Below are 25797 nucleotides of genomic sequence, written 5' to 3'. Positions count from 1 at the left end.
ATGGCTTTCTTTGCTGCAAGTTTTCTTGGACTCCTGCTTCCCTTAAACTTATACTGTATAATATGCTTGCAAGATCAAAACTGGAGTATGCTTCATTAATCCGGGATACGCCGACAAAAAACACAACTCTCATATTTAGTTGAAGCCATACAAAACCAACCTGTACATATTATTGTAGCTGCTTATTCCCATACCGCAAGCATATCAACAATTAAAACTTGCCTTAATTGGCCAGGCTTGTCAACAAAAAAACTTACCCATTTATTTCACAAATTCTCAATTGAAACATATGTTATTACCTCCTTGTATCTCATTGAGAATGAACTACAACCTCAAGGTACAGGTGCCAACTTCCCAAACCAATCTTTACTATTCCTGTAAAAGGCAGCCTCAGAACACACACACGCACACACATATATATCAATGAGCTACAAGGAGGTAATAAAAACGTTTCATTTGAGAATTTGTGAAATAAACAGGTAAGTTTTCTTGTTGCCTAGCCAATCAAGGCAACTTTTAATTGTTGATATGCTTGCGGCATGGGAATAAGCAGCTACAGTAAAATGTACAGGTTGGTTTTGTATGGCTTCAACTAAATATGAGAGTTGTGTTTTTTGCCGGTGTATCCCAGATTGATGAAGCATACTCCAGTTTTGATCTTGCAAGCATATTATACAACATAAGTTTAAGGGAAGCAGGAGTCCCAAGAAAACTTGCAGCACAAAAAGCCATGTGTTCAGTTATTAGCATTACTCAAAAAGTTGATATGCATTTGCATTGAAAGATTATTAGTAATATGAATACCTATGTACAAGGTGCTTAATAAGAAGAGTCTTTAATTTTGTAGGTAAATGTGTTAAAAGGACTAGTCATGATGTGAAAATCTCTTCATTTTACTTACACCCACCCACCCGCCCACCCACCCACCCACCCACACCCACACACACACACACACACACACACACACACACACACACACACACACACACACACACACATGTATATATATATATATATATATATATATATATATATATATACATATATACCATGGCACCCATTTCGTAACTCTAATGCTCCATACGATAGAAAATATGATAGAAAATTGGACAAGTTGTTGAAGCTTCATGGCAGCTACTGCATGACAGATGCTGACAAAAGTAATAGAATGGGACAGGATACAGCACTATCAAATGAAGTTTATTGAAAGAAAACAACCAATATATAACACACATCACGTGACCAACACCCGGCCCCCTAGCATATGCAGATACATACCAAAACAACCTTCACATCACCGAATGCACATGTTTTGACGGCAACACACATGTCACGGCTGATTAATCAATGTAAAAAAACAATTACTAAGGCACAATGCAACTCAGTGGCTTTACTTAAGATCTAACACGGCAACCTCGCTATCTTGCAGCGAGATGGATGGCTGGCTAACACATAGTGAGCCTTTCTTTCTAATGTGATAAGCCTCCATTAATTCATGTGAGAGCTTTTCACAGTGTGTGAACAGCAGAATAGTACTTTCAAAAACTGGATGACGCCCAATGCTGCAACAATGCACAGAAAGGTGTGGATGCGCAAAAACCCTTAAAAAAACTATGGTGCTTCCTTAGTCGAATGTTTAAGCACCTTCCAGTCTGACTGATATATATTTTGTAGGCTTCAAGAAAAAGGAATCGAATAAACAACATTTCGTGTGCAAGAGACAAACTGTATGCTATATTTCACTTTGCAGTCCTCCCTGCTCAGACACCAGTTGTGAAGAATAAGCTTGTTTATTGCTTCACATATTCCCTTCAGCTTATCTTTAAATGAAAACCTAATCCTCTCCTGGAACTTAGAAGCCACCTTTTTCTGCCTGTGCGACAATTAATAGAGGGGATAATGGCAACTTTGTTCCGCTCTTACTCCTTAAGCTTCTTCCACCCTGGTCACACCTTAAGTTCCTTAATTAACGTGCTTCAAGATAAAAAAACCACTGAAACTGAATAACCTGCCTAATTAAGCCTTGTCACCAGATTCCTTACACTTTCAAGGATAAGGTGAGGATAGCTCTTAGTTGGGGCATCTCTAATTGCGTGAGTGGCAATACTGTACTTAATAAGTTTTGAATGGCTAGACCTATAATCAAGAAGGAGCTTAGAAGTTCTCTACTGATATCCCCAGCATACGTGATCCCACATAAAAGTAAGCCTGACATAAGAAGTTGCAGCACATTTTTTTTTCTGGAACTTCTAAAGTGAAGTTGAAACCTTGCTATTGTTCTCTAAATAGCTTCAGTACTTCGATGACAGCTCTGTGAAAGTTATCATTTGCTCATGAAAAACAAATAATCATCCACGTATCTGAAAATTTTAAGAGCAAGCCCACTCAGGTTTTGATTATTTTCTGGTCAACATAACTTAAAATATTACTGAGCACTGGTGCAACACCGGAACCTATGCAGATTCCAGCATTCTGGACACATATTTTACTTTCCCACCAGACCAAAATTGACCTTAAATAGAGATCAAGAAGCTCCAGAAAGTTTGCAACAAGAATTTTACACCTTTCAGCAAATTCCAGCTAACTTGTTTGCTTGTGTATGCAGTCCTTAACAAACTGCAAGAGATGCACCTGCGGCAAAGAATTGTATAAATCTTCTGCATCTATACTAAAGCCTGCCCATTTTCCCCAGATTATGCTCTTGCAGGAAGTGTACAACAGTCTGAGAGCTGGCAGCAAGGAATTGGTCGTTGATTCCCAGCCTGTCAAGGTGTGTCTGCAGAAATTCTGAAACATGAAGCCATGATTTATATTCCGACACAATGGTTCTGATATGGATTCCCTAAGCTTGTGTGTTTTGCACTGAAGAAGGCGCATAAAAGAAAACCTTTTTCCACCTTAACATCATTTGAGACTGTTGTCAAACCAAACTGATTCAACTTCGTGACAGCTCAACATTTTATGTCAGCTATATTGGTATAAATTTCATTAAAATTTATGTCAGTGGCTGACACACCCTCCTCCGGAAAAGTGCTTTCCAACATGACAACATAATGCCCTTTTTCGTCTCCAAGAAACCTCCAAGTTTCTGCCCCATACGTTAGCTCAGGTAGAAGGCAATGATTCTATGCTTGATTGTACAAAACTAAATATATATATATATATAACTTTGTATTCACCATCCAGGGCCAGGGAACAAGAGAAGCCAGACACCACTGACCAATTTCTGACTAAAAGAATTAATTTTTGACCTTATACATCTTGTTTTTACTGTACATGTCCCTCACCTCCATCCAGGTTCCCAACATTTATATCTAAAAAGCTTGTCTATCACCACATACAGGGTCTGTCCTGAAAGTAATGTCAGTAAATTTATTGCGATGTGACTGTATGTCAGAGCAGTCTAACTGGTTGAAACTAGTAGTGACGGAATCCAGCTAAGCAGCGGTCCGTCAGTCAGTGTGCTCCGAACATCGAAGAGTGTCGGACGGGCCCGTTTGTGAGAGCTGTTTTTTATTCTTGTGCAAGTGAAAATGCAGCGCTCATTAGAACAAAGATTTGCGATCAAGTTTTGTGTGAAACTTGGCAATACCGCTGCGGAAACTGTTACTATGCTCAAGACTGCTTATAAAGAACATGCCTGGTCAGATCGGCAAGTGTTTCGGTGGCAAAAGGCCTTTTGGAAGGCCGGGAAGAGGGCGACGACAAGGACTGCGCTGGATGGCCATCTACGACCACTATGACTGACAATGTGACACGAGCGAGAGAACTGTTGAACTCAGACCAACGATTAAGTGTTCGTTTAATGGCCGACAAGTTAAACGCTTCGAAAACTCAAGTTCATGAAATTGTTACAAACGATATCGGCATGCGGAAGCCGTGCACAAAAATGGTTCCAAAAGTGCTCACTGACAACGAAAAGTCACACCGCGTTGAAACATGCCAAGAAAATCTCAACATGTGCAAACGTGAGCAAAAATTTTTTGACAACATCATTACAGAAGACGAGACTTGGGTATTTGAATATGACCTGGAGACCAAAAGGCAATTATCTGAGTGGCACACACACTCGTGCCCTCCCCAGAAGAAAGCCAGGATGAGCAAATCAAAGATCAAGATCATGCTCATTGTTTTTTTTTTTGACATCCACGGACTGGTTCATCATGAGTTTAAAGAACCTGGAACCACTGTGAACTCCAAGTTTTATGTGGATGTCCTTGAAAGACTGAAACGCAGGGTTCAACATATCCGGCCGGACATTGCAGACAACTGGAAGTTGCACCACGATAATGTGCTGGCCCACAGTGCCTTCATCGTCACCGACTACCTGGTTAATGCAGTGGGGCCAACGATCCCCCAGCCCCCGTACAGCCCAGGCTTGGCTCCCGCCCAAATTTTTTCTGTTTCCATGCCTCAAAACACCCCTGAAAGGCAATCATTTTGGGACAGCGGACGTGATTAAAGCAGCTAGCACCACAGCATTAAAGGCCATTCCGGAGGAGGACAACGCATTCGAGAGCTGGAAGTCTCGCTGGAGCCGATGTATTGACACAAAAGGAGAGTATTTTGAAGAGTCTTAAACTTTTTGTAACAAAAAATTCAATAAATGATTTTTAATCGCCTTACTGACATTACTCTCAGGACAGACCCTGTACATGCACCTTGAAGGTATGTATGTGGAAAGCATTTCAACCTCTGCTTGCTTTTCTGGCATGGAATAAAACGGCCTTTTGTCTCTAAACCACTTACTTTTAAACTATTCCGTTTGGTTCATTTTTCTAACTTCTGCAGAGTTGCATTCACAACTTTCATAGTTAACTGGCTCCGTTTTCATTCTTGCTTCCTAAAATATGCCCTCCTGTCATGCATAATTTGGAAGGCCTTCTGTTAGCAATGGGTATTGTATTTCAAGACTATCAGTGCAATGTTGCATGAAGAAACCTATTCTTGGAGTGAATTATTGTTCAGCTTGATATCATGATATTGCTGCATGGTTGTTATTTAACTCTGCAAGAGAATGGTCCTGCCATCCTACCAAGAGTGCATTTCATGGGTATTACTCTCTTTCTTTTGACATTAGTTTATGAGGCTCACAGATATGTATCTGTGTCAACAATAACACCTGGCATCTAATTTTGTGCAACATGCACTACATTTAATCAGATAAAAGTTGCATGTTTTGTCTCTTGGACCAGTCTGCTCAGTGGTAGGAGGTCGAGACCACAAATGAGAATGGCTGGCCAAGATCTGTGGTGTATGTCCCGTGTTATGCATCTGACAAGATTTCATGGTGGCAAGAAGACATATCAGACCTGATGTGATCTTTCTAATTATTGTGCACAGAGTTATCAGCATGATAATATCCTTAATGCTATAAAGAGTACCTCCAGCAAGCAGTCTATATGCTTATGCCTTTTTGTTGCTTATGGCAACAAAATCCAACATCCTTTGAAACATGCTCACTTGCTGTCTGATGCACAAAATGAGGAACGCTGCCTTCTCTAAATTTATTAGCAGCAAGAAAGCCACTCTGGAAGCAATTATATACATACACAGCAACACACACTAAAACCTACAAATGGGAGAAAAAACACAAACTAGGCTAACAATAAAAGAAACCTGACACCCAACAAGTGTTACATGTTACTCAAGTATGCACATTCAACCTGAGTTAGAGAGATAGATGGTCGACTCCCGCACTCCTGTGCATGCATGTGGATATGTTAAGCCTCAGCTACTCTTTCTATATCATAACTATCCCCATGTTTGTGAAATCTGGTGTACAACTGCAAGAACAATGATGGCTTGAGAGGTGGTTCACATTTCAATGAGTTCTATAAGGAGGATGCATCAACTGTTCCAGCCAATGTACACATTACCAGATGAAAACAGCCGCTTATAAACAGCACAAATTATATATTTGCCACGTGTTATTAAACTTACATCATTAAAGTACATTAGAATTGGTGCTAAGGCTGGTGCACAATATATGCATATACTTTAAACAATCATAAATAATGCAGGAGCTTGGAATATGATTGGCCATTCTCGGAACTGCTTTGATAATACAGAAGTCAAGGCTTTGTTTTTGGCATCACCCACTTCAATTCGTTTTCTTTCTTTTTCCAATTGAAGCATTGGCAAGGTTTTGCCATGCGCTTCGACAGTGATTTTTTCCTTGTTCGCGCACGGCCATGACCATAATACAAGAAAATCGCCCCAGTAACGCAGTGGTCCCTGCCTACTTTTCCATATACTTTACCGCAATACATTACGTATGCTTCACCGCATAACATGACTGTATTGCGGCAAAGCTGATTTTATGGAACTGACATTATGTAACGGACCTTTTGTCCTTCTGCTGCTCGAATGAGCATAAGCTAGAAAAACCACAAAATAAAGACTTGGCTCGCTGCTGGTTGATTTCTAGCTAACATTTCGAGACGCCCACGTTGTTTACAAAAAAAATCGGCGAAGTTTCTCGCGCTCGGACGCGCTTCAAAAGGCAGCGTGCACATGACCACCTATAATTAAGGCAGTCATAAGCGGCAACGAAATCCACACAAGGTACATCAACTTCCACAAAGCTACTGGGCAACGCCATCAATAACTGGCACACGGGCCACCCAGGAACTGGCAAACGCTGCGATGACATCCACACAAACCACGTCGCTTTCCACAAAGCTATTGGGCAACACGATCAGTTACAGGCACAGGTGAAGTCCGCAAAACACTACATGGGCAGAACTACTACGGCCATACTCAATCACTTCGCCACAAGCTCTCACATTTAACGACATCAAACAGCTACAATCACTCCTCCACAGCCACGGACACAGGCGAAGACCGCACGGGCAGAACGGAAGCACCGATTCAGGGCTCGATCATGGCTCGATCGTCGCGTTCATCGCTTTAGCGCCACCTATTTAAAAATAATATACGGAGCCAAGCCAAACCATTATTTAGCGTCTATTTGGGTGAACCTAACGCTTTCGGGCCCTAAGCGTTCGAACGACCAGGGCACGATAACGCTTACCCCCCCTTTCCACTCCTGCGACCGGGTCGCAGGAACGGCGGCCCAATATATATGCCAAGCAAGAAGTTTGGCTCACATTAAAAATAAATTTAAGCACTCCTTTCTCTTAAATTACAGGGCTCTTATATGCATGTGATGATGTTTAAAATTACTAGTATATTTCCTAAACGAGAAGGATTAAGGGTGTTAACTGAGGGGCCCAATTTTTTTATTCGTCATGTCGTAAGAAGCCAACAAACACTGACACCAAGGACAACATGGGGGAAATTACTTGTGCTTAATAAATAAAATTAAAAAAACGCTAAATTAATGGAAATGAAAGTGGATGAAGAACATCGTAGATTGGTAGAGCAGTGCACGGGAAATGCGAAGGTTGTGGGTTCGGTCCCCACCTGCGGCAAGTTGTTTTTTCATCCACTTTCATTTCCATTAATTTATCGTTTCTTTATTTCATTTATTAAGCACAAGTAATTTCCCCTATGTTGTCCTTGGTGTCAGTGTTTGTTGGCTTCTTATGATAGTATATTTCCTGGCAGGCACGTACGCAGGATAACTTTTGTATGCAAATGAGGGGGAGGGTACTTTTACTAGCACAAATGTGAATAATGCCTACCATTCGCCATAAAGACGTGTAAACCCACAAAAAAGAATTGAAATAATGTGTATCTCACAGGTATACGCCTGTGAGATACACCTCTTCTTTACTTGGCAAACAAAGAACCACATCAAATGGACTCGCGCATAAAAGATGCGCAGGAAGAACCTTGCCAAGAACAAGTTAACCAACGAAAGTGCAAAATAGAGATTTGTAGTAGCGTTTTTCGAATTATCTCTGGAAGAATGATAGAGAAATGTATATTTGCGGAACAACCACAGTTCTTTTAGATTCCTCCTTTACTGCTCTACCAAGTGCCAAAACCGACTCGTGTTGTTATTTGGGAAGTTGCGTAACGATGTGTGGTCACCAGCATAGAGTTTCCTACAAAATTCTTGTAGGAAACTCTGGTCACCAGGGCCGGTCACCAGTCCCGTACAACCGCGTAGAGCGCAGGAAGCTGCGGTTCTAGCATAGAATATGGTTCTAGCTGCGGTTCTATTTATTTTGGGAGGGGGGGAGTGAAAACTAAAGTTTAAGGGGAAGGGGATACAAGCGAAGAGGGGGAGTAGGACGCCAGCCGCCGCCCGTTACAAAAATTAGCAAAATTAGGAAATTAGCAAAAGGCGATTGCAGGATAGGTAGCTCAAAAGCAGAGAGGTGACATAAGGTTAAAAGGGTAGGAAGACGTATTTAAAGAAAATCGCGAATTTTAATAACACAGGTAAACAAAAAAACGGAAAATAAAAAGCTGCGCATGGTGGCAACTGCCATCACCCCGTTTCAAAGGGGACGCTCCTACCTTCCATCCATCCATCCATACAAAGGGTGTAGTCGCAATCCATCTATAACGTAACGTCAGTTAACGTTGCGTCGAACGCGCGAACTGCGTGTTTATTCCATGCCTGCATATGCCTGCATCGCCAGTCAGCTCTACTATTTCCCACTCACGCAGCGACGCAGCGTCAGAAAGCTAAAAGAGGTTGCAAGTACCGTCACCCTGGTGCGATGTCGCGTGCTGCGAGTACGGACACACCTACATCTGCGACATCTACACTCTCCAACAGTCTGAGCCAGTTGACAATGTCGCAGGCGTCAGACGCCGTCGGGTCCGAATTGCAGTACTGTTCCGGGTCGAAGGACGGTTCAGGGTCCCAGGATACCATGTCAGGGCGCAATCTGCGCCACGCGTACCGCACTGTCATTGACAGACAGGTGGATGAGGACGAGAAGCTTCCGGCCAATGATGCTCTGCTGACGGCGGAGGACCTCTTCGAAGATGTCACCCACGCACCGGAGGCCGTGCTGGACTCTGACATCGTCAGCTTTGCGGCATCCCGGGGACGTCAACTGGTCACCTCGCTGCCATTGAACCTGCGCAAGTTCGACCCGGAGCATTTCGCTGCACGGGTCCGGGACTTCGTATCGGACACGTCCGACTCGCCTACCGGCCCGCTGACAGAGAAGGCGTGGGCGAAGCTTGGGAAGCTCGCCGAAGGAACCGCAAGGACGAGCCACCCCTTCTGGTACCTGTACGGCTCGGCGGGCGATGCGCCGGTCAAGACGAGGCAGGCGCCGGCCAAGCGCACAGTGCAAGACGCTCCGGACAGGGCGCCGACCGTCCCTAAGCAGGTAACGCGCGCAGTGCCGTCCCGAGAAGTGACCGGTTCGCGAAGCCTTCCTTTATCTTAGCAACGGAAATGAATGAGCTGGTTGATTATTCTTTCAGCGCACGAACTGGCGGTGCCGAAGAAGGGCGTAACAGACAGAAGCGCGCACACCCTTCTTCGCCCTTCTCCACTTTTGATCTGTAGTCTTCTAGCCGTATGACGCAGACTTCAGCAAGGCTTATGTTTACAGTCTGCGACTTCTCTTGAAAGCTGGCCTCTGATTAAGTGCTGGCAGACCTTGTGTAAAAGATTATGCAAGAATGTAAACAGCCAGGTACATACATCCACAATTTTTCTTGAGTGCTGCGCTGCAAAGTAATAACAAAACAGGCTAGGGTCAAGGTGTCGCACAGAATACTGTGCCGCTTGCGCAACCTGTGCCTTGTGCATTTCATAAGCATTGTCTCTCAAACAGGCCAGCAATGCACACACGGCAATGTTTTTGCATCACAGCAAACTAAGATTCAATTCCATTGACAGAAGTGTGGACGGCTATACTTCTGCTTCGGGCATTTATTAGCAGGGAAATGCATATATTAACATCATTGAAAAACAAGCGACAAGTGAAGCAAGCAACTGCAGTTGACATGCAAGAAAGACAAGTACTTCTTGAGTGTATTAGTCTACGATGTGGTTTGTTTAGACTGCACTACATTTGGGATTAGCCTACATTTCCAGGCCACACTATCTCTGGGATAGGCCCATATTTTTCGTTGACTAAAGCCACACTTCCGGTTCCGGTTTTAGGCGTGCAGTTTGAATGAGTGCATCTGGCGTTCATTTTGTCCTTTTTACTCTAATCACTCATAACAACTGCTCCTAACTAATTTAGTGTATTTTTTGTTCCAAGCTTCATTTTAATGCCTTTTCCATTGTCCCATGTGCACTTGATGAGACAAAAGTGGCCAGATGGTCAGATCCCACAGAAACCGAATTGATCTGAAGTCTCCAATGAAGACCTTATCTTCAAAAATATGTATTGCTTGGTTGAAGGTCCATGTAATTGGTCTTAGAGGCCAGAACACAGTGTTGGACCATGGCTGCTCAATGAAACACACGAGGTATGGCCTGCCACATTGCCCGAAACTGGTGTGAGGCGCCTAGTTCTCCCCACCACTCTGGCAGCACCACTGATCCGGGACAGGCGAGCGTGGGTGGGAGCGTTCACTTGACTGCATCCGTATGCTTCATGCAGCGGCCGCACTTAGATTTGATTGACACGAGAGCTGTGCTTTCTGTTTGCAAAATATAAAATCTCAACGCTGCTTCCAAGGATATTAGTGTACCCAGGAAGTCAATATTTGGCTGCTAATGGGCTCTCATAGGGGCACCTTTGTCACTGGTTTCGAGCCACACGACCCTTGTTCGAGAGAACTGGCCAGTTCTTTATCGAGCGGCAGTGCTGCTTATACAGCGGGCGCTTTTCTTGAGTGTGCTGATTTACTTGCCTCACTTGAGGTGCTTGTTTGCTGGTTAAAAAAAATAAAGTGAAATTAAGCGTCTTACAAATGCGTGCATGCTCACATAGGTCTGGATAATTATATTCTGCCAGATTTCTTTAGTTTCAGCTTTGTAAAAATGGGGTAGGATGCAGTTTATAACCGATCGTACATTCAGCCACATTCCCGGCATGTTTAGCATCGTTATGTAAAGACGGTGCAGTGAAAAAAAGTTGAGTGCAGTGTGAATACAGCAATTGTGAAAAAAAAATCAAGGGAGGCTGTGTCAAGTGTTATTTTCTTTATTTACATGAAGTGCAGCCATGGAAAAGCACCTCATTCAACATATTTAAAATGATACTACCTTCCGTGATAGAGGCTTGTAGGCGAGTTTTAACTGCTCCACAGTTGCATTCAGGTCACCAGCGCAGTTCGCCAGTAACAGCTGTAACAATTTGCTTAGGAACACCTTGCACAGTTCGTCGCTGTGGCCTTGATCCTCCCTGTCGCACGTCAGTTCCCAACATTACAGAATGTGGCAGGGGTGTTGAAACCAAGAGTTGGCAAAGCTTGAGAGACCAGTTACTTGCATTGTTGGTTATCTCAGCTCTCCGTAGTCAAGGTTTTTTACCGACCCGTAAACTGCTTAAGTTGGTTACCTGCATTAAGGTTTTGCAACACTCGCATGCTACCTGCAAAAAAGCATAATTGACAGGCTTACATTACACGAAAATATAAATTGATATGTCACAGAAATGCAAACAAATCACTTGAAATACTTATGAGTGGGATCACTGAACTCTTCGAGGTATATAAGACAGCTAGAAATTTCCTGCACACTACATAAGATGAAATGCATTCGTACCTCCTCCTCACATACACGTGCAAGAGGACCGGTCAAATAAACAAGTGGGACCATCTCTAAGTCAGCTTCTGCTTCAGACCAGAATTGTATGAAACCGAGCTCACTCGCAAGTTCTGTGGTAGCAAAGTTGATGGCATCTGGAAGGGGAGCAGTTTTGTTGCCCTCGATGGCTAGCTTGAGTACTGTTTTCATCTCTGAAGTGGTAGGTGCATTTGCAGTCTGTGCTGCCTGCAGGATTCCAACCTGGAAATTTTATATGTGCATGACTAAATCTTGTATTGTTTTGTTTTTGTAAACAGCGCCTTTCGAAGTTTCTTCGCCATGAAGACTGCAGCTCTCGCATCGACTCGGTCATTCTCGCCGTGAAACTGCCCAAGGCTGCTAAACATTGATTTTACAGGGTCGCTATTGAGGTCTCGTGCGAGGACATAACGGAAGCTGAAAAACAAGCAGTTGATTATGCGCAACTAAACAAAAACGTAGCTCAGCTGTGCAGCTGCAAAAATGCTTACTTGATATAATCAAGGAGGTACTCAGTCAGTGTTACTGTGGATCTCGTCATAAGCTTAGCTTCATAGGTGTCTTGTCATTTTTTTAGTCTACTTCCCACTATTCATCTGGAGGTCCTCAAGGTAGCCGACAAAGTCCACTTCCAACTAACAAAGCCGTTTATCATCTGTGCTATAAAACTGTCCTTCTTGCAGTCCCCGCAGCTTCACTGCTCCAATGTCGCGGAGGGCATACCACTGTGCTACCATTTTCAGGAAGCAAATCGTGGCACCGCAGTCTTTAAACAGAGGTGCTTCAGGGTGACATTTTGGGTATTTCTGGAGAAATTGGAGCATCGCAATTACCTCGGTAGACATAGTTTGCGTGGCTCTTCGCATTTTTATCTTTTTGATGTTGGTGGGCTCGACATGGGAGTGTGTAAGAAACGTTACTGGCTTTAAAAGCAAAAAAGACTGAATGTCAAAAAGTTCTTTCAAGTAGAAGTCGCCCTGAATGACTTGCCCTCTATCTAAGATCTCGCGTTCAAGAAAACTTGTTCGAATGTTCTTGATTAGGTGGTTTGGATCGAATGACACGAAAAGTGACTCGCCTTCCCACAACGCATGGGGAACTGCATGAGCAAGTGCACCATGTTGGGAAAAACGCGTGAACAAGGAAACATTTGTCTGGTGGTTGTCTGTCACGACTCTCGCTCCGCGACAGCCCACTTGCTCAACTGCTTTCATGACTTCCGTTGTCATGGAAAATAGCTTGTCAGTTTTCAGACAATGTGAAGAAGTAGCCCACAGGTATTATGTAAGCCATCGATAAGCCTCTCAGAACGAAACATAGTAAGTGGTTTGCTACCAGTGGCAAACTGCTAGACTCTTCTGCAGTGGCCATGTCAACGATACCAAAGATCTTGTCCCCCTGTCAGTCATATATAACTTTCTGATCTGTGGAAAACACAGGAAAGGTGGGAGATGGACAAGTCCACTTGTCGAAATGTTAGCTCCCGCTTTTACCTTGTTCTTATTTTTCTGATCTATGGTTATCAGAGAACAGAAAGCTTCTTGTTCTACACAGTCCTTCGTACTCAACACGAAGGCGTTCTCCGATTAAAGTGGTCACTCAATTTCACCCGTTGATTGGCCGACGTAGTTTTGTAATGTGGCCTAGCATGGAAATTTGAAAAGGTTTCTCGTCCTAATGTGCGTTTACTTGAACATGCCTTCCAAAGCACACACTCTGCAATAATTCATTATATTTCGGCTTCTTGCTGCAGTAATTGCATACTTGGTTTTTGATAAAAAAGAGCATTTTTTGTCACCTTCATCTGCTGACCTGAGCAACTTCACAAAATCCTGGATTTGTTTACTGTCATCATAGTCTTGAAGCCACTGCCTCATTACATCCGGCTCTGCTTGCAGCTTCTGAGGCGTGTCTTCCTGGCATTTAATTCCCATTTTGAGCCGGTGCTCTATCCTTTTTGCATTGCCGAATACATTCACAAGGTTCAGCGTTGTTTTACTTGCTTTATCGACAAGCAAAATGCTTTCGGAGCACTTTTCTGTTGACGTCTCAATAACAAGGTTTTGTTCGTCGTCGCCGTCCAAAGAAAGGCAGATGCACTTAATATTGTATTCTGCTCCAATTTCTTACGATCAGCTGCTGCTTTTTCCAGTGCATCACAAACATGTCCACGACTGCTTCAACGGCACTTCCGCCCGTGTTTTTTACTCCGGATAGCTTGGAAAAAACATTGGGAACAGCTGTTGGAAGCAATATTTTCAGCTTCGTTGATTTCTTATAGTCGCCGTCGGTGAAGTGAAGTGAACACACCAAAGACCTGTCACTCGGCTCCCAAACGCTTCTTTTGCCACTTGTTCCCTGTTGTGAAATGTTTTTCAGCAATGCTTTACGACATTCTACATTGCACGGAAACTCGTGGTACTGGATTAATGGATCCTTTCTTGCATTAGTAGCACACAGCGGCATGCAACAGTTGCGTGGCCTAATGCCACATTCAACACAAGCACCTCAACACATTTACACTACTATGTGTGCAGACAACAGGCATGCAAGCCAGGTGCGAAATCTTTCCGACGCACACAGAGAACATTTTCCACACTGATGCGTGGCGCCTCCCCGGATGGGGAGCAGTCCCATAGCAGCGGCGTCCCCTCTAATGGAGCGGCGGCAACTGTCAACTTTCGCTTCACTACCCCGCCCATACTACACCGCAAGATATGGCAAGCTGCACCTCATGCGTTTCATCGAGCAGCTATAGTCGGACCATTTTATACTGCGTGACGGTGACATGATCAAACAAGTAGAGGGATATAAGTATTTAGGAATTACGATTACGACCAGGCTTAAATGGACCGTGTACATTGATAACATATGCTCTTCAGCTCGTAAAAAAATTAGGTTTCCTAAAACGCAAATTAAGAAAATCGTCAAACCAACTAAGAAACAAGGCATACAAAGCCATAGTAAGACCTTGTCTTGAGTATGCAAGTATTGTGTGGGGCCCTCACATGACAGATATAGAAAAAAAAAAATCTAAAGATTAGCGGCTCATTTTATATATAACTGCTATAAACGCCAGGACTCTCCGTCTGCTATGTTGCAGGAAGCTAAGCTGGAATGCTTGAAATAACGCAGAAGAATTGTTAAAATTAAGTTCCTCAACCGCTTATATTTTTCGAAACTAGGTATTGATCCCCAAAAAATACATAACTAAACTATCATTTGAAAAATCTCGTCATAGGCATCAACACTTTATTGGATCTATTTTTGCTCGCACAAATGTTTATAAGTATTCATTTTTCCCCAATAAAATCGCAGATTGGAATGCACTGCCACATGATTCTCTCCTCCTTGCCCCTGATGAGTGACTTGGACTGTCAGAATGCCGTGTCTGTGATGTGCTATGTCGTAAACGTTGTGCGTTGCTTCTCTTTTATGGCTTTTTCTTATGTGTACAATATCTCATTCAGTTTTGTATAATCATGCATTGTCCATTTTTTAGTCTTTTTGTCAATGCTCATGCTTTTTTTTTTTCAAGGTCAAATATTTTTTTCATTCTTGTATTCTACCTCTCCTGCTTGGACCGCATTCGGTCCGCAGTATGTGATAAATAAAATAAATTAATAAAATAAATAATAGCTATTCATTATTTAAAAAGTATTTGATTCGCTTCTGACACTGTTTCATTCTTCTTCAATTTAGTCTAAAAAATCGCTGCATATTCATGCACTTCTACACGATTGCAAAAAAAAAAAGAATGCGTGCAAAGAAAAAAATTCGGCAGGTACCTTCACCGCCCTCTTGTGCTAATGCAAGATGCCATATGCCAGACTGGTACGTTCTTTAAACAAGTATACTTTTAAAGTAAGCTCGCCAAAATTATAACTGTGATATAAAGACAATCTTCTGTTCCAAGTCTGCTTGTGTGTCTGTTTCTCACTGAAGGTGCATGTTCAAGGTCCCCCTAGAAAAAGAAAGGGGGTGTTATTTCTTTTTCATGTCTGTAGGATCTTTGCGAATTTTTAAGGGTCTCAGATCGGAAGGTATATTGTATGCTTATTTAGAAATATTCTTGGTCATACTTCATATTTTTGTACCCAGCTGCAGTCACATGGGGGTGAAATTCAGAAGTCTTCATGCATGTACTACAAAGATTAGGGAGCATCTTATAAAGAGCATCAGGTGGTTACAATTAATCTGGAGCTCGTCTTCATGGCATCTGTAATAGTCCATGTGTTGCTTTGAAATATTACTCATCATTCAATGGACGGGCATTTCTGTAATAGCATACGGATGTTGAAACCACGTTACCGGTAGTCTACTAGTGGCCTTTGAGCTTTTTCCGTGCTATCCAAATCGTGCCGCTCAGCTACATGAGATGGCAGCATGGACTAGTTGGTGCACGTGAAGCTGTCCAGTGTACAGGCTGTGGTAATATTGTTCTGTTTCTGAACACTCCAATTTTTCCTCACTGTATTTTGCAGCCACTGGCCACTGTGTACTTGTGCTGCTGCTATCAGAAACCAGTTTTCGAACTAGTCTGTACGATTTTTTAGGTTAAAACAAAATTCCATTTTTAAAGAAGCACTAAAGAGAAAAATAAAATTAGCTGTGTTAGTATATTGTTTTTCAACAATAGTGAAAGAAAGCCACTCTTACCACGAGAGGAAGCTTGACAACCGACGAAACATGCAGAAACGAAATAACAGGTGGCATTGCTGCCTTGAAGTAGCTCTACCAGCTCTCCATGATGTTACGGATTTTGACTGCATCTGCTCAGACCCGGTTAAGTGTTTATAAGTAAAGGTGAACTGCATTGTAGTCTAAAAAATGTAAATACCGAAGTTATCAAGTTTCCAGAATACTTACTGTGCCACATCGGCCTAAATATGAGAATACACTAGACATCCACAATGTCAAACTGACATTAAGCGGTGCTGGGGTTTTCGCACAAAATTTCAAAATTGTAAGCTTTATCCTAATTTTGTCTTGTACTATTAACCTGTTACCATGAAATTAATGAAAATAGAGTTATCATAGCTTGTCAGTCTAAATTGGTTGTTTTTTAGTGTCCCTTTAAAATAGAGCTTGCACTAAGCAATGTTGTTGTCTTAATATTTCCACGATGAATTTGAAGTGTACTTACGTGTGCTTGTCCTTGTGGCATTGTTTTGAAAGTGTTCTCATAGCCTACACTTTCTTTCATGCGATTTCAGGTGAGCTCCGTGGAGCAGACAAACCAAGAGACAACAACAGAACGTGTCAGTGTGATCCACCAGCTTCTGAAGGACTTGTATAATCAGTCTAGGGAGCCAGTACCATATTTTGAATTTGTACTTCACCCACAATCATTTTCCAAGACATGTGAAAATATATTTCACCTGTCGTTCCTAGTCAATGAGGGCCACGCCCGTATAAAGCCCGATGAGGTTTACCAGGTGGTGGTGGAGCCTGTGTTCGGAAACACTAGTGCCGAGCGTGAGGCCAACAAAGGTGGAGTGTTCTTAATGACGATGACCATGAAGAAATGGCAAGACGCTGTCGTGGCGTTAAATCTTGCAGAGCCTGTGATTCCAGATTAGTTGTATTGAGCATGTGTCTCTGTCCAAGAATGGTGCCTGGTCGTTCAGAACTGATCCTCTGAGGGTGTTCTTGGTTGCATGGCTCTCCGCATTTAAGGGGAGACGCTCCACGAAGCACCTTTTTTTTTTAATTATTACTTGTATTAGAGGTTTCCAAGTTCAGTCAAGTATAGAGTTTTGTATGCAGATTTCAAATATGGCGCTACTTTTTGTATAGCTGTTATAGTGTTAGAGTTATGTGATGCACAATGCAAAAGTATAGTTATCTTTATGGTCACTTTTTTATGTAATAAATTTTAACAAAGAGCATTGTGCTGTATCTTGTTTAGCTCTTCGTAAATCACAAAGTGCAGATATCTAGCCAAACAGTGTGTACAATTACTGAAACTATGCAAAAGAATTCGAACATTTCAACAAATTTTTTTTTCTCAATTCTCTGAAATGTAACCATGTGCTTTTGCAACTTACTGCTTGGAGATATTGCAATTTCAAGTAGATATTAGCACTGTACATATCTTCAAGAGTATGTATGCCAAGTTTTGTTACTATTAGGCAATTGTAAGTGTACAAGGCTATTTTCACGTGATTGTGAAAAAATTTGGTTGAAGTGTCCTAATTTGGTTTAATAGTTCCAGTAATTGTACGCACTGTTTGAATAGATAATGGCAGTTTGCAGTCTACAAATAGCTAAACTACAGCACAAAGCGTTTTGCAAAAAATTTACTACACAATAAAGTGCCCGGAAAATCACCCTAGTTTGCCATTGTATAGGACTTAACTCAAGAACCGTAGCAGCTACACAGAAACTAATGGCATGCTTGAAATCTGCTTAAAATGTTCTATAAGTGGGTGGATCTTCAAATCTCTAGAACAAATATTAAAGAAATGTTTTTTTTTGGGGAGCGTCTCCCCTTAAGTGAATGTCTCAGTTCTCATGTGCAGGCCATTTGTAATCTTTGCGATGCTGTGCCTGTCAGTGGTAACCAGAAAGAAGCCAGGTGCCATGTAAGAATACTGAGGTTTTTTCTCGTGCTGCTTTTTACCATTTTCGCAAGTGCCTAGTGATTGCTAGTAGCCTCGTTCCTGTTCGCAGCCTCGGTCGCTGCAAGTTTACTTTGTTCTGCAGTGTGTGTGGTTATACGCCTGAAAAGTTCACTGTTAAGATGTTCAGTGATTGCCTTAGAAGTTGGTGGGATGCGTGGAGAGGAAAGCGAAGATGTGGCATGAGCTACTGGAAGTGCGAGTTTACCTGTTGCTTCACCTTGGCTGAAAACGTCTTAAGCTGAAGGAGTTTCCTCTACGCTGTCATTACCTGGCACGCTGACCACCAAAATACTTACATTGGAGCCTCCCAGCTCAAGGAGCCCCAAATGATTTCCAATTCAGTTCAGTCATTGCTGTTTTATATTTACTTCATTGTTCTGCATATATTGCCCTCATTTCAAATAAAGTTAAATGTGTTGTTTATTCCTTGTACTGAATGGGAACATCGAATAATCAAACATGTTTCAAGAAAACTTTTTCTCTACATATGGCAGCAAAGCAAGTGTAAAGTACCAAATAATGCACACACATGCCAAAAGCTAGTAGTAGGCATTGAAATAAGAAAATGCATATGACTTGTTCATGGCAAGCAATGCGAAGAAAACTGTGATGGATTCATTCTCTAAAGCTTTGCAGTTGTTTTTGAATGATTTTGAAGTGTGGCTTAACGGACTACACATCTCTCTCAATGTCAACAAAAGTGCACTCCTTGCATTTCCTTTAGCTTTTTCTGTTTGACTCTCTTTAATGTTATGTCAAGAGATAACGTCTTCATAAGAATTGCTAAAATACCTGTGTGTGATTTATACAGAACAGATCAATTAGTATTCACAGAATGAGTATATCGTGTAAAGAAGCAAATGCAGTTTGATTCTTTCAAAGAGTTAGCAGCAGTCATTTCGAAATGCAAAGAGGACTATGGTGATGATTTATTGCTCGTATGCCTGCCCCATTTTTGGTAGTTCTGTTGCAGGTTATTCTCGGTGTCCTGCTTGCAAATTACGACCTCTTATTTTAGAACACGAGGCATTGCATTTGTCTTGGCTGTCCAAAATTTGTAGTGATTTGCATTCGGTTTCGTATACTAACAGTCCAAACATTCCTGAACATCTCTGCTTTTCCCCAGAGAGTCTCCTAATTGGTTGTGTTCATTCGTAAGCTGGCTGCATCTTTTTTTGTGTCGGTGGTCTCGACTACTGTCACCAGGTAATTCTTGTGCAAAAGCTCTTAGAACCATTAATTACAAGTAATGATCCATGATATGGTTATCCCAAATCTACTGGCTCCTACAGTAAGCGTTGAATTTGATATATTTCCTAAATATGCTTAACTCCTGCTTATTAGATAATTAAATAGCTTGTTAGAATAGCACCTTGAGAGCCGTCAAATAAATGCAGTGATAGCCACAGGTGCTTCTGTCAATTAAGAGAAGGCAAGAGTAGGCATTCTTTCACCATTGAATTGGTAATTTTCTTTTTCACTGCCTGACTCCACACCGATATTCCGGGTAGAGTTATTGGCGATTACTCTAGCACTACAATAACTTCCCACGTCTGTTTATTCAGCCGTTATGACCAACTACCTGTCCATTTGTTCTGTTCTGTCAATACCAAATTCGTCTACCATTCTCAGAGAATTTTATTCATCTATTCCCAACACTTGCGTCTTGTCTGTTTGGCATGGGCGCCAGGTCACACAGGCTTGAAGTTAAACAAGTCGGCAGGTGCGGAGGTGGCGGCATGCCTTATGGTCCTGGTCCTGGCGGTTCTGCAAACTTTGATATATACCACTGCTGCAAGATTTAGCAAATTTTCTGTTCATGAGAACATGCAGGATCATCTGTCCTAAACATTGATTGTCGGCACTTTAAATCCTACTTGCACAATGGATGCTGTTGCACTTACTAGACTGTGTTGCCTAATGCCACTGCTTAATTTTTATTCACACTGGTCTTGTTTAGCTCCTTTGCTTGCATTTTATTGCAATGTGCAACATTTCTTTATAGAATGTAGTAGGTTTACAATGCAAAGCAAACAACTTATGGAAGTTCCCGTTTGCCTGCTTGGGGTGCCGGCACTAAGTTATTGCAATAGGAACGTATGTGATGCCACATGTAATTTTACAAGTGAAACAGAGGCTGCCATGGCAATTTTCTCTTGTTTTTTTTTTTTTCACACCATAAATGCCCTAAAATTCACATTGCCAACGATTATTATACCTTTAATATTTTTACGAAATCGGCCTACAGTTTTTTTTTTTTTTTTTTTTTTTTTTTTTTTTTTTTTAAGCAGATTTGTACCGTATGGTATGGGCCTGCCAGGATAATAGTGCCTTGGAAACTATACAACAGCCAATGTGGGAAGGATGGGAGGTAGCCCTGTCCAGCTCAACCCTCGAGGACCAGCGAGCCCTCGTGGAAAGAGCTAGGGCGGCGGCCTTAGCCAACGGAATTCCGGAATAAGAATCTGACCACCCTTCTCCTAACTCCCCTCCCCTTTTCCTTTCAATAAAACATTTTCATCATCATCATCATGGCCTATTAGCGGCGAGAAGTTGGAGTGGTGCCCTCTTGTAAGACAGAATGCCGTTAGCTCTAGCTCGCCCAGCTGACGCGTGCGCGTTTCGTGCATTCTAGAAACTAAACTGACACAAGCCATGCTTTGTGAAGGGTGCTTCAGCTGCTCGTTGCTGTCACACCTGAAGTGTAATTTTGATTTTTCCCAAAACCCTGCGACTGGCTTATTTATTGGAAGCTACAGAGTAAAAGGGGTATACTGTTCTTGCAATGCAGAGGAGCGCTGTGTAATTATGTAGAACCTTTGTTGAAGGAGTAACTGCAAATTCAATCTGTAAGAATTTGATATCTTTCTCAAAACGTGAAGATTCCTTATGTTACATAATTGAACGCAGGCACCTAATTTTATATGGTACAGCAACCTTACCATTTGGTGTGAACGTTGCAAAGGCACACGTAAGAAGGACACTGCCTGCAAACCTTCCTGCAAGCTTCTATTGATCTGATGAGCTGTTCTAGTCAAATGTTGGCAATAATAATGCATAAAAGGTAGAGTTACATGTTGTGACTTGGGGTGAAGGATGAGAGACTGACTCTTTCCACAGATGAAGAAGAAACGAAAAACTTTATACAATATTTACAGATAGTGGATGATAGCGTACGTGTAGCTGTAAGAGCGCAATAGACAGACTGGGTGGCTGGAGGCGGCTCTCTCCTTCACAATGGGCCGGTTCTCCCTTAAATCCCTTTGGCGACTTGTCCGCAGGAACCCGTCGGGGTGGGTGATAACGTCACCCTCGTCGAATTCTTGATTTGTCACTGAGATGGCTCGGTGCTTCTTGAAGTCCCCTCCCATGTCGAATCGTCGCAGAGAAGTGGGAGCTCTCATCACCTCGATGATGGGCACGTGGCATGGCACTACAACGTGCATTTTTAAGTTACTTGCTACTACTGTCTCCTTTCTCCTCAACAGCCCCTTGGAAACATTGCTCAGGGCTCTTCGCACGAATAAAAGCTTTCTGTTCTAAGAGCAAGCTTTAGTTCGAGGCCAAGTCCGCTTTAGCTGTTCAAAGACATGTAAAATGCAGAAAAGTTTTCGTGAGGCAAGCACTGGACCTATTTAAACGAAATTTGTTCTCTTTGGGAGTTAAAGCCTAGAAATTCTAGGAGTAGGAAGCAGAATTTTGATTTAGGACTGAAGTTATCTACAAAAGTTAGCGAAAATTGATGATAGAAAATAATAGAAGCACACGTTTACAAATCCATAACTTGGCACCAAAATCGGACATTGTGGTTCTGTAAATTGCATATGTTAGATTATGTACTCACTAGCTACCAGATTTTAACATTTTCTCGTAAATGCTATGAACCTTATTAAAATGAGTGCATGTATTTCCTAAAAAAATTATTTGTTCGTTCCCATACATAGAGGCTCCCAAGCTAAAGCTTCCATTTAGGACCATGAGCCCAGAAATAAAAGGCGATGGGACTGCTTGCCAAGAAGCAATCCAGCACAGCTTGCCATGAAGCAATTGAGCACAGTAGTATTCAGAGTGCCTAGGAGAGCTTTAGGCAGCAGGGAAGAGTGTGTTGCATTAAAGAGGAAAGCTAAAGTACCTTGTGCAACACAAAGTTTTGAGCCATCTTGGTTTAAGTACAAGCAGAACTTCATTTCCTCGGCCCGCGAAGCACTTCCACATAAGACAGCACCAGCCTCCTATGTGTGTGTGTGCTTGATTTTGAACACCTCAGTGAACTATTATAATTTCACTGTGTCCCGCACAGCTAAAGAGACTTCCATTTCTAGTTGGCTCCAACCTTACGGTCTCAGTAACGTTTTCCTTCCTCCGCCGGGTTCTTCTTTCTTCGTGTTTAGGAAGAGCCGATGCACTGCTCTCTGCTTCGGTATCCCGGGACTAACGATGCCGGATGTCAGTATAATTCGTACTGAATTTATTTACAGGCAGATAGTGACGGTTACAATGGGTATATAGCAAACAAGGAAAACGGGTTCACATTTACGAATGTAGCTGAGCAAGGCCTCGGAGCGGTCCGTCGCTCCGATCGGGCACATGACGAGATCGGTCCGTCGTCTCTCAGGCCTCAGCTCACACTGCCCGCTCAGCCGTAGGTAGGAAAGGCGCGATATTTGAGGCGCCCGCCGCAACAGAAGCGATTTGTTGAGACGCCATATGCGTCGGTGTCGTGTGGCTGACGCTGCACCGATGCGACGCGGCGGCAACCGCCGAGTGTTATGGATGCTAGCGGCGACGCCGTGTACCTGCATTGTAGCTTGAAATCCGCCGAAGCGAGCGCGTGGGTTTTTATCGGACAGCAATGACGTCGCACCACCTGTGTCCTCGCCGCGTCGTTATGCTGCGCAATATTTTTATGCTCTGCTTTCACTCTCTCTCGGCTAAGCTGCGAACGTCAAGAGAAACCCAGTGAGGTTCTAACAGCTCCATTGTAAAAAGGTCTTCGAGCTTCGAGGTATGATGTTGGTACCAACGGCGTTTTGTTAGCTGTCACCTTGCCCACAGTCGAAAATTTTTGTTATTAACTAGTTACTCAAAACTAATTGCATAAATTTGACATTACTTGCATAATTGCATAAGCTCGAATGTCAAATTGTGTATTGCATTAGAAAACATTATATAACTTCGTAACTCCATGGCTACAGTTCCCCAGTTATTAAGACTCAACACTACTGAATGGCTAACTTGGGTGACAAAAAATTTGATAAGGCGACAGCATATATAGTTGCTGGTTGCTGCTAGTAGTAGTAGAAAACTATACCCGGAGTACCAGAGCTGCCAAATGCAATCCCTGGACGAATATTCACGCGACAGCGTTTAAGGAGCCCGTGTCGCAGAAAATACGGCGTAGGCGGCGGCGTCCAGCGTTAGACGTCGTTCCGGCAAAAATATTTTCGAACCACACATATTTATTTGACGCAAGGAATTCACTGAATTGAATTTCTCAAGCTAAAATACACGGAAAAATCGTAAACTACGACTTGCGCACAACCTATAGGTCTCGGATTGTAATTTGAATATACGAGAAAACATAATTCTGCTATGCGAAAACTCTAACAAACCCCTTTTTCAGCGTTTCTACGATGCACAGACTGGAGACGGCGTGCGCCATGTGCGCACGCCGGTGCGTAAATATCCGAGTACACGGAGCGGCGCGCCCGCTTCTTTGAAACACTTCCAGATGGCGCTCGCCTCGGCCGCGATGCGACCATTGATTACTGCCTGATGACAGAAGGAATTCATGATAAGTTGAAAGAAATGGTCCTCGATGAGGAAGGGTTCAGCACTTAGCAGCATAGGGAGTGACCATAAACGCATCATTTTGAATATGGGATATGTAGTTGGGAAAGAGAGCAAGGAGAGCAAAATGGCCAGTCCAAATTTGAACGCTGAACAAATAGCAAATATAGTCACTAGAGTTGAGGAAGAATTTGGCAAATGGCCAAGTAAAGAGTGGGAATATGGTGAGCTTCTAAGTGTAATAACGACAGAAATACGGAAAGAGAAACGACATGTTCGCTGGAAAGGAAAAAAGAAACCGAAAAGCTTGTGGAACAAGGAGATACGAGGAGCGATCGCCGAACGACAGAAAGCATCTCGAGAGCACAGGCAGGCAAAGAAGGCGCAGTTGCCGCAGGATGAAGTTACCAGTAAACGGGAAATACTATACTGGGAGAAAAAGTCTATGGTTCAAATACTGGTGCAAGCAAAATTAAAAGGTGAAAGTGAACGTACGTTGGTTGTCAGAAATACGTGAGAAAAAGAAGGCCGCACCTAGAATATTTTGGAACCACATAAAATTATTAGGCAGGAAGTCAACAACAATACAACAACATATCCTAGACGAAGATGAAAACAGACTGGAAGGAGAAGCGGCAATAAATTACATCCGAAAAGTAACAGCCAAATATTTCCAAGGCAATGACGAGGTTGTATTTGAAGAAAAGAAGAGCGTGAAAGAGACCCAAGTGGAAAAGGAGCTGGTGCTGACAAATTTAAACTGGAAGAAAGTGGAAGAGAAAATTCCTAAGCGCACAGCCACAGGGCTAGACGAGGTTCCCATAAGGCTGATTAATGAACTAGGGCTAAAAAGTAAGGAAGCTCTGGTGAAAGCAGCGGAAAAAACTTTAAAAGATAGACGAATACCAGACAGTTGGCGACAAAGTAAAATGAATTTAATTTATAAAGGTAAGGGGGAGAAACGTAGAATTCACTCGTATAGACCGTTGACCATTACATCGGTAATATACAGGCTAGCAATGCAGGCAATCAAATTAAAGCTTCAAGCATGGGCAGAGAATAATGGTATTTTGGGAGAGCTTCAGAATGGCTTCAGAATAGGTAGGCGTTTGGATGTTAACTTGTTCACTACTCAGTGTAGTGAAATATCAAAAGTAGAAAACAGACCGTTGTATGTGGCCTTTTTAGACATTACAGGAGCATATGACAACGTAGACCGCAACATTTTGTGGGATATTCTGGAAGGGGAAGGCTTAGGTGACGATTGTCTACAGCTTCCGAGAGATTTACCTAGAAAATACCGTTTGCGTGGAATGGGAAGGGATTAGGAGTGAGGAGAAAGTTCATATCAACAAGGGACTGAGGCAGGGGTGCCCTTTATCCCCGCTGCTGTTTATGATGTACATGGTGAGGATGGAGAGGGCGCTAGAAGGAAGTAATATCGGGTTTAATCTCTCACACAAACAGACGGGTACAGCAGCAGAGCAGCAGCTTCCAGGTTTATCTCATGCGGACGACATTTTGTTGTTAGCTAACAAGCAAAGTGATTTGCAACGTCTGGCTAATATCTGTGGACATGAAGGCAACAATTTAGGTTTGAAATTTAGTGTTAGAAAATCGGGTGTTATGGTATTCAGTGAAAACTGAACAGACAGTGGCAATACAGGGCCAGGAAATACCTTGGGTAAGAGAATATAAATACCTTGCGATATGGATAAACGAAGCCAATAGATATATGGAAACAGGAAAAAACAA

The 25797-nt window shown here is 42.6% G+C and overlaps 1 protein-coding gene and 1 long non-coding RNA gene across 2 annotated transcripts in view; one reads left to right on the top strand and one right to left on the bottom strand.

The window, feature by feature from the left end:
• The first annotated feature begins 8470 nt into the window (after nucleotides 1–8470).
• LOC129380135 (non-structural maintenance of chromosomes element 4 homolog A-like) lies at nucleotides 8471–18675 on the top strand. The gene is made up of 2 exons (XM_055061580.2): nucleotides 8471–9263; nucleotides 16843–18675. The coding sequence occupies exons 1-2, from the start codon at nucleotides 8640–8642 to the stop codon at nucleotides 17206–17208; spliced, it is 990 nt and encodes a 329-aa protein (XP_054917555.1). The 5' UTR covers nucleotides 8471–8639; the 3' UTR covers nucleotides 17209–18675.
• A 91-nt stretch (nucleotides 18676–18766) lies between these two features.
• Nucleotides 18767–25797, bottom strand: part of LOC126545497 (uncharacterized) — a 62077-nt gene continuing 55046 nt past the window's right edge. Inside the window, exon 4 of the long non-coding RNA XR_011892329.1 lies at nucleotides 18767–20026. This is a non-coding gene — a long non-coding RNA (uncharacterized lncRNA). The remainder of the gene's footprint in view (nucleotides 20027–25797) is intronic.

Source organism: Dermacentor andersoni, chromosome 1 (genome assembly GCF_023375885.2).
Source record: "Dermacentor andersoni chromosome 1, qqDerAnde1_hic_scaffold, whole genome shotgun sequence".
Taxonomy (NCBI): Eukaryota; Metazoa; Arthropoda; class Arachnida; order Ixodida; family Ixodidae; genus Dermacentor; species Dermacentor andersoni.
This window is presented reverse-complemented; position numbering and strand designations above follow the sequence as displayed.

Excerpts from the sequence above, each read along its gene's own strand:
- LOC129380135 (XM_055061580.2), top strand. The coding sequence starts at position 8,640 with ATGTCGCGTGCTGCGAGTACGGACACACCTACATCTGCGACATCTACA. Across the intron at positions 9,264-16,842 it reads CGCCGACCGTCCCTAAGCAG|GTGAGCTCCGTGGAGCAGAC; the intron begins GTAACGCGCGCA and ends ATGCGATTTCAG.